General features: G+C 48.8%; 4 protein-coding genes and 1 long non-coding RNA gene across 5 annotated transcripts; 3 read left to right on the forward strand and 2 right to left on the reverse strand.

The window, feature by feature from the left end:
• Nucleotides 1–426: 426 nt before the first annotated feature.
• Nucleotides 427–1649, forward strand: LOC117187972. Its single transcript, XR_004472401.1, has 3 exons — nt 427–671; nt 724–1351; nt 1407–1649. It is a non-coding gene; the product is annotated as an uncharacterized LOC117187972 (long non-coding RNA).
• Nucleotides 1650–1707: 58 nt separating this feature from the next.
• LOC108158313 lies at nt 1708–2425 on the reverse strand. The gene is made up of 2 exons (XM_033391015.1): nt 2093–2425; nt 1708–2023 (listed from the first exon to the last, which is right to left on the reverse strand). Exons 1-2 carry the CDS (start codon nt 2309–2311, stop codon nt 1811–1813), a joined length of 432 nt encoding a protein of 143 aa, XP_033246906.1. The 5' UTR covers nt 2312–2425; the 3' UTR covers nt 1708–1810.
• A 4224-nt stretch (nt 2426–6649) lies between these two features.
• LOC108158235 (proteasome subunit alpha type-7-1B) lies at nt 6650–7718 on the forward strand. The gene is made up of 3 exons (XM_017290467.2): nt 6650–6866; nt 6923–7152; nt 7225–7718. The coding sequence occupies exons 1-3, from the start codon at nt 6765–6767 to the stop codon at nt 7649–7651; spliced, it is 759 nt and encodes a 252-aa protein (XP_017145956.1). The 5' UTR covers nt 6650–6764; the 3' UTR covers nt 7652–7718.
• A 791-nt stretch (nt 7719–8509) lies between these two features.
• On the forward strand, nt 8510–9556 carry LOC108158218 (suppressor-of-stellate-like protein). The gene is made up of 3 exons (XM_017290443.2): nt 8510–8619; nt 8681–9241; nt 9313–9556. The coding sequence occupies exons 1-3, from the start codon at nt 8606–8608 to the stop codon at nt 9383–9385; spliced, it is 648 nt and encodes a 215-aa protein (XP_017145932.1). The 5' UTR covers nt 8510–8605; the 3' UTR covers nt 9386–9556.
• A 2517-nt stretch (nt 9557–12073) lies between these two features.
• LOC108160940 (trichohyalin) lies at nt 12074–14663 on the reverse strand. The gene is made up of 2 exons (XM_017295228.2): nt 13811–14663; nt 12074–13746 (listed from the first exon to the last, which is right to left on the reverse strand). Exons 1-2 carry the CDS (start codon nt 14556–14558, stop codon nt 12230–12232), a joined length of 2265 nt encoding a protein of 754 aa, XP_017150717.1. The 5' UTR covers nt 14559–14663; the 3' UTR covers nt 12074–12229.
• Nucleotides 14664–14941: the final 278 nt, after the last annotated feature.

The raw sequence follows: 14941 nt of genomic DNA on the forward strand, positions 1-14941 counted from the left end.
AATCCTTTGAGGAGAATGCCGTTGGGCCATGGGGCATTCCCTGAACTGGCCTCCCAAAATGCCAGTGATTCACAATCAATAGCCACAAGCACCGAACTTTTGTGGTGATGCAACCATCAGGAGTTTGGCCTCAACTGGGAACAAGTTACTAGTAGTTTTATAGAACATTTCCATCATCGTATTGTGGGCAAAGGGAGAGTAATGAAAATAAACCACAAACATTTTCATATTTCTGCCAAGCCACTGGGCCATAAATTCACTTCAAATTTTAGAGAACTAATTGCTGGGAAGATACGGGAACAAAGATGGTAAAAGGAGCACAGATTCCCATCGTACCACTGAAAAGGGTTAAATACCATTCGAAATGAAGCAAGTGAAGAAAATATCGGTTTGAAAAGAAGCTGTTCCACTCTGGATACCCTGGATATTCGTACATTTGCTCTGATTGGGACAACTCGCTGGGCATTCCTTCTATAATCAAACGAGGGCATACATACTTGTACATATGTGCGGATCTGGGATCTATTCGGCTGTAGGTTCGATGTGTCTGTTAAAACTAAATAAATATAGGAAAACTTTCATCCAACAATCAAATCGAAAATAAATAAGAGCCAAAACGAGAGAAAAGAATACTCGTACTCATACCCGGTGCAGCGAAACTGTATTTAAAGGTAAATAAAACCACGAAAAATGCGAAACAAGCCAAATAATAATAAACTTCAGACCCCTGGGAGGATGGTGCTGGGGGCCAAGTGAGAATTGTTGTTTGCAATCAGGCGAAGACCAGCCAACGAGTGGAGCAGACTGGAGTGGAGTGGCAGTGCCAGCTCGGAGGAGATGGAGATGAAGATGAAGATGGACAAGAAACTTCTGGGCGAGGGCGACGGTGAGGGTCCTGGCAAAAAGTTTGCCCAGCTCAAAGTGCTTGGAATGCAACAATAAAATTCGAAATCTGCCATGAATTGCAGACAATCATGGAACAGGGGACAGAACAGAGCTCACACCCAAGCAGATTCAAACTGCATCGCAATGGAATGAAGTTAATAAGTTTCAGCGAGCCAGCAGTCCGGCGACAAACCCTGTGCCAATGAAATAAAGGTCTGCAAAAAAGTATATATTATTTGAGGAAATGTTGCAGAACAATTAAAAAGTTGTGGACTTTCATGAGTCAATCAAACGACTGAGAACCGCAACGACTTTCTCAAGAGTTGCTCAACTTTGCGGCACTTTAAATGCCAGACAGACAGACGGCACAACAGGCATACGCATACGCATACGCATACGATGCCCCATGGTGCAGCATATGAAGAAGCAAGACGTCTACAGAAGGAGCAGGAAGATGTTCCTCTGAGTGAGTGGCTTATGCAATTTGTCGTGGCTGTTATATATATATATATGTTTTTTAGGGGCAATCGGAACCAGTCAACCGGATCAAGAGGCAACTTTGGGGAAAACTTTAAAAACTACAGAGCCACAGAGAGGGCCCTCTGCACTGCCTGGCCTGCCTGTCCTGCCTACGAGTATTTCTAAACAACTGAGAAAGAAAATTTCAGCAGTCAGGATCTGCTGTCAGAAAGTCGGGTCTGTCAGTTAAAGCCCCTGGCATGTGCTGCACATTTCGCATTAAAAAACACCCGAAATGAGATGATGCACAACAAGAGCAGATGCTGAAATGAATTTTCTGCCTTTGTATATTTAATTATTTTCACTGCCTTTTTTTAACACTATTTATTTTACGATCTACCCAAAGTTATAAGAATAATTCAAGTACTGTTTCTGAAACTGTTTACGGCATAAGACAACCTTCGAATTAGTCCCTTCTTGGTTGTCTTTTCTGGCAAGGATTGGACTGCAAATGGAACCAGCCGTATCGCCAGCTGGTAGCCTCCGGATAGTTGTATTTGTCGTCGGGGCTGTGCTCGTACCGGCGCTCCAGGTAGGTGGATCGCTGCCCACTGCGTAGCAGCTCCAGCTCCGCTGCCGGCACAGACTTCATCGGATCGCTGCACTTGCTGAAGTGTTGCTGCTCCACCGGCGACAGATTGTAGTCGAAGATGAGGGATCTGGAAGGCCGGTAAATGCGGCTACTCACTGCATACGGATTCGGGCAGTGCGGCGTGGCTAAATCACTCTTTGAACGCATCCTAAGCGCAGGCACGGCGACAATTGCTTTCGACTTTGGGGTTTGGGTGGATCCGCCACTATTTCTGCCCCAAATGGATGGCCTTGCCTGTAGAATATGTGCGCTATGGGGTCTTCTCTGGTGCTCCAGTGGTATGGCGGCTATGGTCTTTGCCTTTTGGGAGTCCATTTTTGAATTTGGAAGTCACTTTTGTATTTAGAGCCCTAAATATTTCCTGCGTTCCCTGTAGGAAAAACCTAATGAAAAAGAGTAGCAATAATTTGATAGAGAAGGACAAAAAAAGCAAAGGAATTGGCATACGAGTAAATGTTATTTACCTACACTGAATGTTACAGAAATATTCAAATAGTATGCCATTTTTCGGAACTTGTAAGCCGCTCGCTCCACTTCGACCACTCTCCCTACATTTGTATAGAAATATCGAATCCGCTTTTTAACGAATGGTAATCCCATCTCCACTTTTTTTAACCCGAATTTATGTTTTTTTTCAATTTGTGTGCAAGTGAGAAAATATAAAGTGGATTATACGGAGATAAGGGTGCGCTACAGACCCACTTTTTCTCTGATTTTTTTTACTTTTTCTCTCGTCCCTGGTGTCGCCTTTTCCCGGCCATACAGCGGCCTGGTGGCCGCACGATGGCCATAAAAACATCAAAGATATGTCGCGCCACACTGGGAAAAGTTTATATGCAGGGAGGGCAGGTCGGGTTGCATCGCATGGACGTTGCACCAAAATACTCAACTCCATAAAGCGGAGACGTATCGACAGATCTCCATTTTAAAGAGTTGTAGAGAGAGTACGTCGCTTGTGTCTCGGCATTGATTTTACAGTGGTTGTTTGCTCCAGTATCCATTCTGCTTATTTAGTGGCTTCGCTAGATGTAATTTTGGTTGTTTTCCATGTTTTCCTATGCCAGTGCACACACACACACACACACACACACACACACACACACACACACACACCACAGCGTTATCCTGGCATCGTGCCGCCCTTTGGTAAACTGCATAAATTAGCGAAGAGCTTGTGTCTTGATTGCGTCTAGCTCCCCTGGTCTCTGGGATGGGTCTCTTTAACGAGTTGGCAACTTTGCAGAATTCGAACAATTTGCTACTTTAATGGATTGAAAGTTCCGGAAATAAGCGACAGCTGCGGCACTCAGACCTCCAGCACCTCCAGCATCTCCAGCACTCCCTCCAAAGCGTTGCTGACCATTAGTGGGTTACTCCCTCCGTTCTGTCTATCCCATCCGTCCACTTGGATGCGACTCGATTCTACTCGTTTCCATCTTCATTCCCGAGCAACTGCACTTTTCTATCCATCAATACTTTCGAGCTCCTTCGCGGAGTTGCTTCCTTTCTCGCCATTAATTTGCACAGCATTTGTCGCCATTTGGCTTCAAGTGGGGGCCATAAGCGTGGGCGTTGCCGTGGCCGTGGCCCTGGACTGCTGTCTGATGGAGTTGCAGTTGCACTTTACTGCCAGCTGCGTGTGCATCACAGAAACAGTCACTGCATTATTGCCCGAAGACAGTACCCAACAGCATTATCCTAATTAAATGCAAATTTGGTAGTATAACAGTAATATCCGTTCAGGGCATGCGGCACGAGGCTTTGATAGATTCACCAATCAAAGTTTCCTTAATGAATCGTACACCGGATGGACCTGCTCCTGCCTCGTCCGCAATGAACGGCTCTCACAGTTTCCTATAATAAGCGGCTTGCCGGGTGCCGGTCCAGTTGCACAGCCACAACCACGCGGCAACGGCATCCTCCTCCCACTCCTCCGTAAGCATAAACGACTTAATAACTAGCAACGACTGTCGTCGTTGGTAATGGGCGACAGGCAAAGTTCGTTGACACTAAAGGGCACTTTGGGGCCGCGCTCCTGCAACATCTGCATGTAAATGGGAGTACAGAACGGGGAGGGGGGCGACTGAGTCAACAATGCCGTGTGCATTGCTCGGTTTATTAAAAAGACCTCTGGGTGAGTCCTGAGTCTGGGCACCATTTGTTACTTCAGGTGAAGCGTGAAGAGTACATCCTCCTCCTCTTTGCCAGCATTTGTCCATGTGTTTACTTAGCCGAGACACACGATGAAAAAAAAACTCGAAAGAGGACGTACAGTGCTCGGTGCATGGCTGGTATGCGAGGTGACTGCATTCTATGGTCAAAGGTCATTTGCATTTTGAAATCGTCCGCTTTATCTGGAGATATGAAACCCCAGACGATGGCCAGCAGACGGACATACTCGTATGTATATCCTGCAGATTCAAAGGCAGAGATTGAAAAACGGTTGGATTGATACGAAAACAATGGAAACATGTACGACTTGCAGTATGGATTTGTCACATACTAGTTGCTCCTAGTTTATTCTTTGAGCGTTCAGAATTAAAGAGCTCTCTATTAATTTGTTGAGCCTGGTAACGAGATAGTTGTGAACAGCATAGCTTGTTAACCCATTTCCCCGACTCCAATCCCTTCGAGCACTTCGTGTTCAAATTGTTCATCATTAATTTCCAAATATTTATGTTTGTGTGCATGCGTGTGTGTGTGAGTGTGTGTACACTGACAGCTTTGGAGCAGGGTCTTTCGAGTAGGACGTAGGCACTTGAAAGAATATTCCACCAAACCCTGTTTATCCATTGAAGCGCCCTCCACTTTTATTGGGTCTTTAGTTGCGATGGCGACTGGGCAGGGGGCCTTCTGCTGCTTGGAGAAGGGAGTGCCGGGAGTAGGGATCCGGCAAAACAACAATCAACACCATTTGACGCTACAAATTAAGCTCGAAGCAAACAAATCGTGGAAGGTTCCCCTGGCTTTGGGCCCCCAAAAAAAAAGTTGTTGCTGTTCTTGGTTCGTGTTGTTGCCTTGTTTTTGGTGGCTGCCGCTTTATGTCTTCTTGTGTCTGCTCCCCTGCTCCAGCTCCTGCTCCTGCCACAACTGCCTCAAGGGCGATTTCGTGTTTAGTGCGGAACATTTCTTCTTCGACATCCTTCGATGCTCTCTCTGGCTAAGGGAGATTATTGGGGGTAAAAGTGCTTAATCAAACGGCAAACGGCAGGGGCACGCATTGAAAACACGGCGTATACTTAATTTTGGTGCACATTGCCTAGGGCCGAAGGGTCTGTCTGTCTGCTCTCCACTTTACTCCACTCCTTCGGGTAAGAGCGTGCTAATGAAGCCATGCCTGAGATCGATGAAAATATTTATTTAATTTCCAAGTGCGCGAGACTTGAGTCTCAGTCTTTTTTTTTGTGGAATGTTGTACCGTTCAGAAACTATGTATTAAAAACATATTCGAATGGTATGAAAATATTCCACAAATTTAGTAGGCAATTACCAATACCAGTTTCTTGTTCCTGTTTCCTGTTGCCTAATGCCTTGTTATTGGACACTTTCATAAATTCCTATATTTATTCATTTAACGACTGACTGCCTGCAGCAATGCCAATACCATTTTATGCATGAAGCATAATAGAATTTCATCGCGATTGCCGCAAACAAAACATATTGCGAGGACGACAGGTGACAATGGGAGGGGCGCCTAGTCGCCCAGTCGCCCAGTCGCCTGGCCCGTAAACGTAAATGTAAATGGAAAAACTGTCGAATCAGTTGGAATAATTGCATTCGGCGTGATTCTATTTGCTGGTCGTTTTGTTTGCAGTCGTGTTTAATTTATTTATTTGCCAGTCGCATTTTGCAAACGCTTGCCGTGGGACCCGGGCACCAGAACAGCCATTGGGTGGCACGTGTTTAATCCTGGTAAGTATGCGGCACACTTCCTGGATGATGCCCCCCCCCCCCCCCACCCGCGCGCCCCGTTTGTGTCCCTGGTTCTGTCTCTCTTTCTCGTCCTGGTGTCCTACTCCCCAGGTCTGCCACACGGTTGTCATAAAATGTTAAATATAAATTTATGGCAGAGTGCGCGCTTGTGGCATACTAAGCACCGCATCGTTGCATGGTCCAGGAACTCGGGTCTCGGGGGCAGGTTCGTTCTGGGCTCTGGCTAAGCACATTAGGAAAATGAAGCTGTTTCCCGATTACGATTACATTTTCCACAGATTTGCTCTTTTGTTGCATTTTCCGAGCCGAGACTTTGTTGTCAACTTCTTCTGCCCCAGAAACTTGCTTGAATGTTTTGGCAGTTTTGAGGGGCAGCAGATGGCTGGGTTGGGCATTTTGGTTAATGGCTAAACAGATTTCAAGTGGCAACAGAAACAGGATGGACAATGTGGCTTGTGCGGTGAATATTAACCCAATTTACGGTAATTTTCTCAATAATTTGTGACATCATTAATCCGATTAACGTGGCAATGATATTAAATTGTGAATTTGAATAGATAATACAATAATGATGCAGCGATGGCATACCACAAGTGCACAATAAATTGAATTATGAATTCACATTGATTATTGTAGCTTTTTATTTCTCTCAATTATCGCAACAAATCGTGTGATTTCATGATCCCACTGTTCCGATATATTGCTGTCGACACATACGTAAAGTTGGCTGCGGCTGAAAGTCAATCTGTTTCTAACCTTAAAATTTATAGAATTCCGTACTGCAAGGCATTTATTATTTAGTTCATTTATCACTACACATAAAACAATATTTCCAATGTCCGACCGCTATGATCGTGCCGTGACCATATACTCGCCCGATGGCCATCTGCTGCAAGTGGAGTACGCCCAGGAGGCAGTGCGCCGAGGATCCACGGCGGTGAGTGCGGCAGCTTCGTGATTGTGAATTGTCTCTGATCTCTGGGCTATCTTCAGGTGGGACTTCGCACCAACGATTGCATTGTGGTGGGCGTGGAGAAGAGGTCCAGCAATCCCTTGTTTGATGAGCGTTCCATGCGCAAGATTTCCATGCTCGACAATCATGTGGTGATGACCTTCGCCGGCCTCACTGCAGATGCCCGAGTACTGATCAGCCGCGCCCAAGCGGAGGCCCAGAGCTATCGTTTGAATTTCGAGAGGCCCGTGACTGTGGAGTACATAACACGGTGAAAGCAGTTTCCTCGCTTACCCTTTGCCAAAAACTTATTGAAGCCGCGGTGGCGGCCTTTTCCTTTCAGCTTCATAGCGCAGATGAAGCAGAATTACACTCAAAGTAATGGACGACGTCCCTTCGGGCTCTCCTGCCTGATGGGTGGCTTCGACGGTGATGGCAAGCCGCATCTGTACCAAACCGAACCATCGGGCATCTACTACGAGTGGACGGGCAGCAGCACGGGGCGTGCGGGCACCACGGCGCGCGAATACATGGAGAAGCATGCGGGCGATACGGTCGACTCCATGGACGAGCAGACGGCCGTCAAGCATGTGGTGCGCACCCTGATGAGTGGCACCGAGCAGAGCGAACCCCAACTGGATGTGGCAGTGCTGCGGTTCAATCAGCCACTCCGCATGGTCGAGCGCCAGGCTCTGGACGATCATATTAGGGCTATCCGTGGTGAAATCGAGGCGGAGGTCAAGACCAGGCTGGTGCCTAACAAATTATAAATCTGTAGCTTGTTTGTCTAAGTACTGTAGTGTAATGCCAAAGGCTCAATCTATCTATAGCAATTCCTCACCCTATTCTTCCCTTTCTGGCAATTCAATTTCAGCCTCCGCGCCGCACTCCTCAGGATGGGAGCAGGCTGGTAGGATGGGGGCGAAAAGTAATCAGCAGGAAAAATGTGTAAGCGGGCGAATCACTTAATTTGTCTCAAGGGCATTTTTTCTGCACTCTCCATCTTGGTTTTTTCTCACTGCCTGTCTGTTGGATGGAATCGGATGGGGATGGGCAACGAGCCAACGGAGTAACCAAGTTAAAAACTTTTAAGCGAAAATGGGAATTGAATTTGCAGCAACTACGGAGAATGGAGATGGGAAAGATTCGCAAAAACACACACATGCGTGTGGGGCAGCGTCAATCTATTTCATCGCACACGGTGCCACACGCCTTTTGTTCCCCAGGCAGTCGTGGGCTTCCAAACTTTCTGATGCTAACCAATTTCTGGTTTCGAGTGCTTCAATCAACTGCGTATACTCGAATGGGCATTGCCGAAGGTGTAATCTTTGGGTATGAATCAGTATAGTTCGTTAAAGCGGAGAAGCGGCGGCAGCTCGTTCTTTTATTTAAAGATTGACACACGAGTGCAGAGGATTATCGCATCGGTCAGTGGATAGGCTCCACGAAACAGTAGTTGCCATGACTGCCAGTGGCTGTTATGTCTCCCGATTTGTCTGCATGGGTAACCTCACGAATGATTAGGTGCATCAGGCTTCTGCTCCCCGAGATCGTCCAGTTAATTCAGACACACGAACTCCCATAGCACATATCGTATATCGAAGCATCGTTTCATTTCGTTCGTTTCATCCCATCCCTGTTTCATTTTCAATCAGCTGTGTTCTATCAAGCGAAACTTGCTTAAAGTTTTACACTAACTCCGAACATTTTTTCAAGAAATTAAAATGTCTTGCACGTCGTAAGATCTTTGAATTCCGTTATTATAAAATACGTTTTGCACGTTTTTACGCTATTCACAGAGGAAGCACCACCACTCCGCCGATGGGCGACGACAGCTGGGTCGGATGGTTTTTAAGCCAGATGGGCACCGAGTTCCTGTGCCGCGTGCCCCTGGAATTTATGAGGGAGAAGTTCAATCTGTACGGTCTGGAATCGGAGGTCATCAACTTTTCTAAATCTTTGGATACCATAATGGATCTGGAGTTTTGCGCCAACAATTGGGTGGGCCAACAATGTGGTGACCACATTGAATCGGGGAGACTGTACGGCCTGATCCATGCCCGCTACATTATGACGCCCCCAGGCATCGATGCCATGCGGCGGAAGTACGAGTTTGGCGACTTCGGGATCTGTCCCCGAGTCTACTGCCAGGGCCATCACGTCCTACCCATTGGGTTCAGCGAAAAGCCGTACGAGTCCACGGTGAAGATCTTTTGTCCATGCTGCCAGGATGTCTACCAGCCAACGCGGATCAGCGCCATGATAGATGGCTGCATGTTTGGGCCCAGCTTTCCCCACATGTTTCTTATGGAGTTTCCCTCGCATCGCCCAAAGCCACCCCAAGAAAAATATGTGCCTCGGTGAGTGATTTGTCCCGATCTCTGCCTCTCACCCTCACCCTCGCTCACGCCCTACTCTCTCTCCATTGCAGTCTCTATGGGTTTCAGCTGCACAAGAGCGCTTTGGAGCCAGTTCCAGATCCAGCTGCCAATGAGTCCGCCTAGTGCTTCTTCCGGCCTTAGCTACCCACCATTTATCATCTGAATGTACTTAGCATTAAACTAATCTCAGTGCATGGATATCGCCAGCGCCAGCAGCACACTCACACACTCACACTATGAAGACACACTGCAAAGAGTTCGCTGGCAATATCACGCACTTGACTGATCTCAATAGCTCCTTCGTTCTTACTATTGTAGAGGTATTGTAGAGGTACTCCTAACTTAATCGCAATTTTAGCGCTTCATGCTGTATATAGAGCTGCCTTTCAACTTGTTGCAAGACTGCGAGTATGCTGCCCCTAGAAGCTGTTAGATTGCGCAATCAAAATCCACTTGCGAGCGCCGACCTGCTAAGCCCATAATGGGCATTACCCGGCGGGGCAAGGATGCTCGATGCTTGCCGGCAGAGCTCCAGTAAGTCATTCTCTTATTATTATTTACTGCCGCTCTGCCGCTCTGCTGCTTTCAGCTGCCCCACTCGAAGCGGTTTCCTTCGTCGAGTGTCGAGACGGGGGGCCAGGCGTGGTTCTCTCTCTTTCTCTGTGGAGGCACTCACACTTTTCACACTTAATTTCATTAAGTAATTTTTCATACTGGTACTTTTATTGAGTCTTGCAACTGGCGGAGCGTTTAATGAGCAAGCGATGGAGATTTTGCAAAGAAAGAGACCATTTCGCTTTACATTACAATTGACAGCGTGCATTTCATTGCTCAATTCACAATGTGTTTTCCGCTTTTCCTTGTCTGTTGTTTTCTCTTCTTGCTGCCACCTGTGGATGCTGCTCCCTTTGTGCCATACCTCTTCTGTAAGCTTTTTGCTAATCAAAAGACACGATTCGAAAACAATGCGAATTCACTCCGGCTAGATGATGCATTGTCCTGCCAGCAAAAGCCTAAGTAATTGAACATCCCGAGAGTCGGAGCATATTCTTTTATTTATACTAACTCAATTTCATTCGGTACATAGATTTTTGACCACCGTATACGCTCATTCGATTAGAAATAGTTTATTTGTACAGCGAAAGTGCGGTCCGGTCCAAAATGCATTTCGCTAGAATTTCGAAACATTCGATTGCATCGCTGCCAACTCAACAACTCCACAATTGCACCTGTGTATATTTTTTTCCAGGATTTTCTTTTTCTGTGCCATTCGGAGAACTTTCAGCGGAAATATTATTGTTTGCGGGAGGGCACAACCCTCGTCGTTGGGCAAACAATAAACGAAATTGGACAATATGTACTATACCTCTGCAATCTCCATTGTTTTAGGGGTACAACGATAGTACAAACAAGCTGATGCAGGTCCTTGTGCAGTGGAGTCAAGCCTCTATTTTGTAAGAGGATATAGTTTTAATTATCTTAAAAACATTGATGTTTTTGCGTCATTGCTAACACTGTTACTGCTAACCTGCACTATATACACTATGTCGCAAACGAGCTTTCTGGATTAGATCCCAGGGTCTTCGGGCTATGGCGGTGGCCGGACCCAAAAGTCGCCCAGGCCAAAGGCCACAGCCTAGCGCGACAGGAATCATGTCCCGAGACGCGTCCAGACGAGCGCCGATTTCCAAGCCGAGCTGCATTCTTATCAACTCTTCAGTTGCCCCCGAGTCCGTCCCCAGCTGCAAAAAGCAGTCCTGTGTCTATCCTGTGTCTAGTGCTGGTGCATGCCTATTTAAAAATGCACAAGCCGTGTCCGCTGGATACAGGAATAATCGTATATTCGAGCCTCAAATATGTGTCATAGCATTGGATGCTTTCCACAATTTCTGAACTGAAGGGATATTTGACAACATCCCGATGGCTGCTGACCCCTGCCCAAGCACTCCCATAATGAACCTTTAATATACTAAGTTGGTTAACTTTGCCAGCCGGCCAACTTTTCCCAACTTCAGAGCGGATGCGAAAAAAATCCCAGTTGTGTTAATTTCGAGTTGAGCGCTCGACTGAGCCCCAAAGACTACAAAGCTCCTAAACGCTGGCTGATTAAGCCGCCGGGAGTTGGTCGCTGCTTTGCGCCGCTTGGTGCCTGTAACCGACACAGAAGAAAGGAGCACCGCCATAATTATCCTGATGAGATTGCCCGGAAATTAGGATAGAAGGTGACCCGGTGGTGACCCGGCCTGAGTACCGAGTTTCTCACAGAGTGAGCCGAAAGCCTGGTTAGCAGACTTCAAATTAAGTTATGGCCGGCTCCGCGGAACACCGGACATGTCTGCCTGCTAATAAGCTAAATGAAACAAAAAGGGGATGTCACTCTCAGCGGCAGTCACAAATTGATGAAGATGGAAGCGGACGGAGATGGCGACGGAGGAGACGAAACCTAATAACTTTGGCCACGCATTAATTTGAATTTATGGAGCATTTTGCACGGCCAAGCCACTCTAGGGGGACATTGCCCGCTGGACAGGCCACTGCCCCACTGGCTTCTTCACTGCTAAACAAAGCGCGTAATGTCTGCCAAGTGCCATTGGAGGGAACGGTTTCTTCACGCCTTCAATCACAGCGCAGCGGCCTCCACTCCCACTCAGTCGAAAAAGTGGGGAAAGCGTACCGAACTCTTGCGCCAAGTTTAAGTGCTTTTAAAAAACCATTAATGTCATTTCCTTTGCCCTTTACTGTCCTATCCTTTCCTGTCTGCCGGTCTTGTCTGTGTCTGTGTGTGTGCGGTGATGGCGGCGGCGATCCGGATGGGCTGAGGGGTCGGTTGCACCCTTTATTCACTCTTTTACTGGCCTCGCAGATGGAAAAACATCAAAATACAACAAGAATACACTAGAAACGTGAATTTTGGAAGTGTCAAATGGGATTCGGGATTCGATTGATTGATATTTGTGGGGGTTGGCTCTAACGAGACTTTTTGTTACCAGATCCTTTCTGGTTAGGTGGGGGTGGTGGCTGGGGCAACGGTCCCGCGCCCCAGGTTCCCGTGGGATTTGGGATAGCTGCTGGACGATTTTGTCCAGTGAGAGCCTGAGCCCCGGTTTTAGGCATTCCAAGAGTGGCTCCACGTGCTTCTGTACCCAGAATGGATCCACGGTGGCTCGGACCTTGAGCGGATGCACGACGAGTTTTTACAGACACTGGTGGACGAGATTGCGGCAAAGATTCCCTCCGGTTTCCGGCTCCTGGGACTTTGGGGGGAGCATCCGGAGCAGCGCCAGCAGGGGGTTCTGGACGCGATGGCTTCGCAACAACAGCCGACTCGACTGTGGGTGCACCTCCTGCAGTTGCTGGTGCACTGGGAGGAACGTTGGTCATCCTGGCCACAGAAGGAACAGCTGTGGCATCCAGCCGGAGTTCTGGCATGGGTGGAGGTGCGACAAGGTTCGGCAGGCTGGGGTCCTTCGAGTAGCGACGAATGCCCTGCATGCGACTGGGACAGGCGCCCAGCGGTGGCGACTCCTCGTAGCAGACATGGGGGCCGTAGTCAAAGGAATCCGTGCTATCCACGGCGGGCATGCCGCGACGATGGAAACAGTTGATGGGACAGGAGGGCATACACGGCTTGTAGGGCTTCTCCACAGAGGCCATCTTCTTGATCTTGACGGCGTTGCAGTAGATCTGGTTGCGAGCATCCCGCTGGTTCTCGCGGCACATCTCCGCCTGGTCGTACTTGCGATAGGCGAGATCCGCCTGGGCGTGATACCCCGGCCAGCAGTAGTCCCGCAGCTTGCTGCGCTTCACGATACCTCTGTCCGGCTGCACATCTAAATTGTTTGACCGCGCATAGCGCTCGACGGCGGTGGCAATGGGGTAGAGGGGGCGGCCAAGCTTGCGGGACTGCTCCATGACCTCGACGGCCTGCGCGTAAAACTTCTTGTCCTCCAGGAGGTAGGGATCGTCGTCGCAGGCAGAAATGCGCATCAGCTCCTGCTGGCGCTGCTCCAAGAACTCCTCCCTCTGGCGGTGGAGGATGTCGCGCACCTCGGCCGTCACCCTGTCGCGGTTCCGTTGCTCGGATATCTCAAAGTGCCGGTTGGCCTCAGCGTTCTTCAGCCGGCGGGCCACCTCGAAACGTTGCAGCTCCCGCTCTCGCTTGAGCTTCTCTTCAGCCTCCCGCTTCTCCACCAGCTGGTAGGCCTTGCGCTGCTTGGCCAGCTCCTCCAGCTCGCACTGGCGACGCGCCTCGTCCACCTGCGTCTCGAATTCGTAGCGATCCTCCAGGTTGGCCTGGCGCTCCTCCAGCTTCTTCTTGCCAGCCTGCTGCAGTCGGCAGACGCGCACCGCACGCTCCTCGCGTTCGCGCTGCTGTTTCGCACGGGTCTCCTTTATGTGGGCGTTGTAGCGGCCATCCAGTTGCCGCGTGGCTACCTGGTAGACGCAGTTGCGTCGATCATCGATCACGTCGCAAATGCGCTCATCTGTTGGGGTGGGGGATTGAGGTTTATTTTGCACACTTCTCTAAGAGTTCGATGTGGGACTCACGCTCTTCTATCTCAGCCTTCTCCCTCAGGGAATCGCGGTAGGCCTTGCGATTGAACTCAATGCTGCGTGCCTTCCTCTCCTTGAAGGCCTTCTCCTCCTTGTCCTGCAGGCACTTGTACTGCGCCCGCTCCACCACCTCGTCAAAGAGGCGCTGCTCCTTTTCAGCCGCCATGAGTTTTCGCTTCGTTTCCACGTCCTGAATGATGGCGAGACGAACGGCTTGTCGCTTCTCCTCCTCCTTGGCCGCAAGCTCCTCCTCGGTGATGTTAGTAAAGGGTATGAGCACCTCCGGACACATGATCTCATCCTGCTCCTGCTGGCGACGGGCGTCCTCGGCGATTTCCCTGTTAAGCGCCTCATTGAAGCCCCGCTGATGGAGCATCTCGCTCTCGAGCAGTGCCTGATGCAGAGCCCGATGTCCCGGCTTCAATTGGTCGAGAATATTGTTGGCCCGCAGGATCCGCTCCTTGCGCAAACGCTCTTCGATTTTCTTGCTCTCCTGCGGCTCGACCGCGACGACTGGCGTCAGAGCCACGTTGGACTTCTCCTCCGCCTTGTGGGTGACCATGCCCTCAAAGTAGCTGCACAGCAGATCGTTGCCCTCCTTGAGGTACTGTCGGTACCGCCGTTCCTCCTCGACATCCGCCAGCTGGGCGTGCTTCTGCTTCTGCTGGGCCCGCGACTGGATAGCCTCATAGCGCTTGGCCGACACCACGACGGGATGTACCTGGAACCGTGGCCTGTGCATGTTCTCTGTGCGGAACACGGGCGATCAATTTCGAGATATATAAGATGTCAGTTCAGTGTGTAATTTGATTTCACAGAAGCGAATGGAAATTGTATTTATTTTGAAATGACATTAAATCAAACGAATGATATGCTGTGGAATTGTCAATGGCCAATGGCTTAGAGCTGCTTTCCATCAGTCGAACTTGCAAAAGGGAACTTGCTCCACCTTGATGGTAGTTTCAATCATTATACCCATTATATCATTATAGAGTGTGTAGGGGTATTAGTTAAGGGTGAAAATGTATGGAATCCACAATTTTTAGGATACGACCAGCCTGTTGATTATAGATTAGAACGGGTCGTTTGTTGTGGGTGCGGTCGTGGTTAACATCTCTTTCTCTC

This window comes from Drosophila miranda, chromosome 3 (genome assembly GCF_003369915.1).
Source record: "Drosophila miranda strain MSH22 chromosome 3, D.miranda_PacBio2.1, whole genome shotgun sequence".
NCBI lineage: Eukaryota > Metazoa > Arthropoda > Insecta > Diptera > Drosophilidae > Drosophila > Drosophila miranda.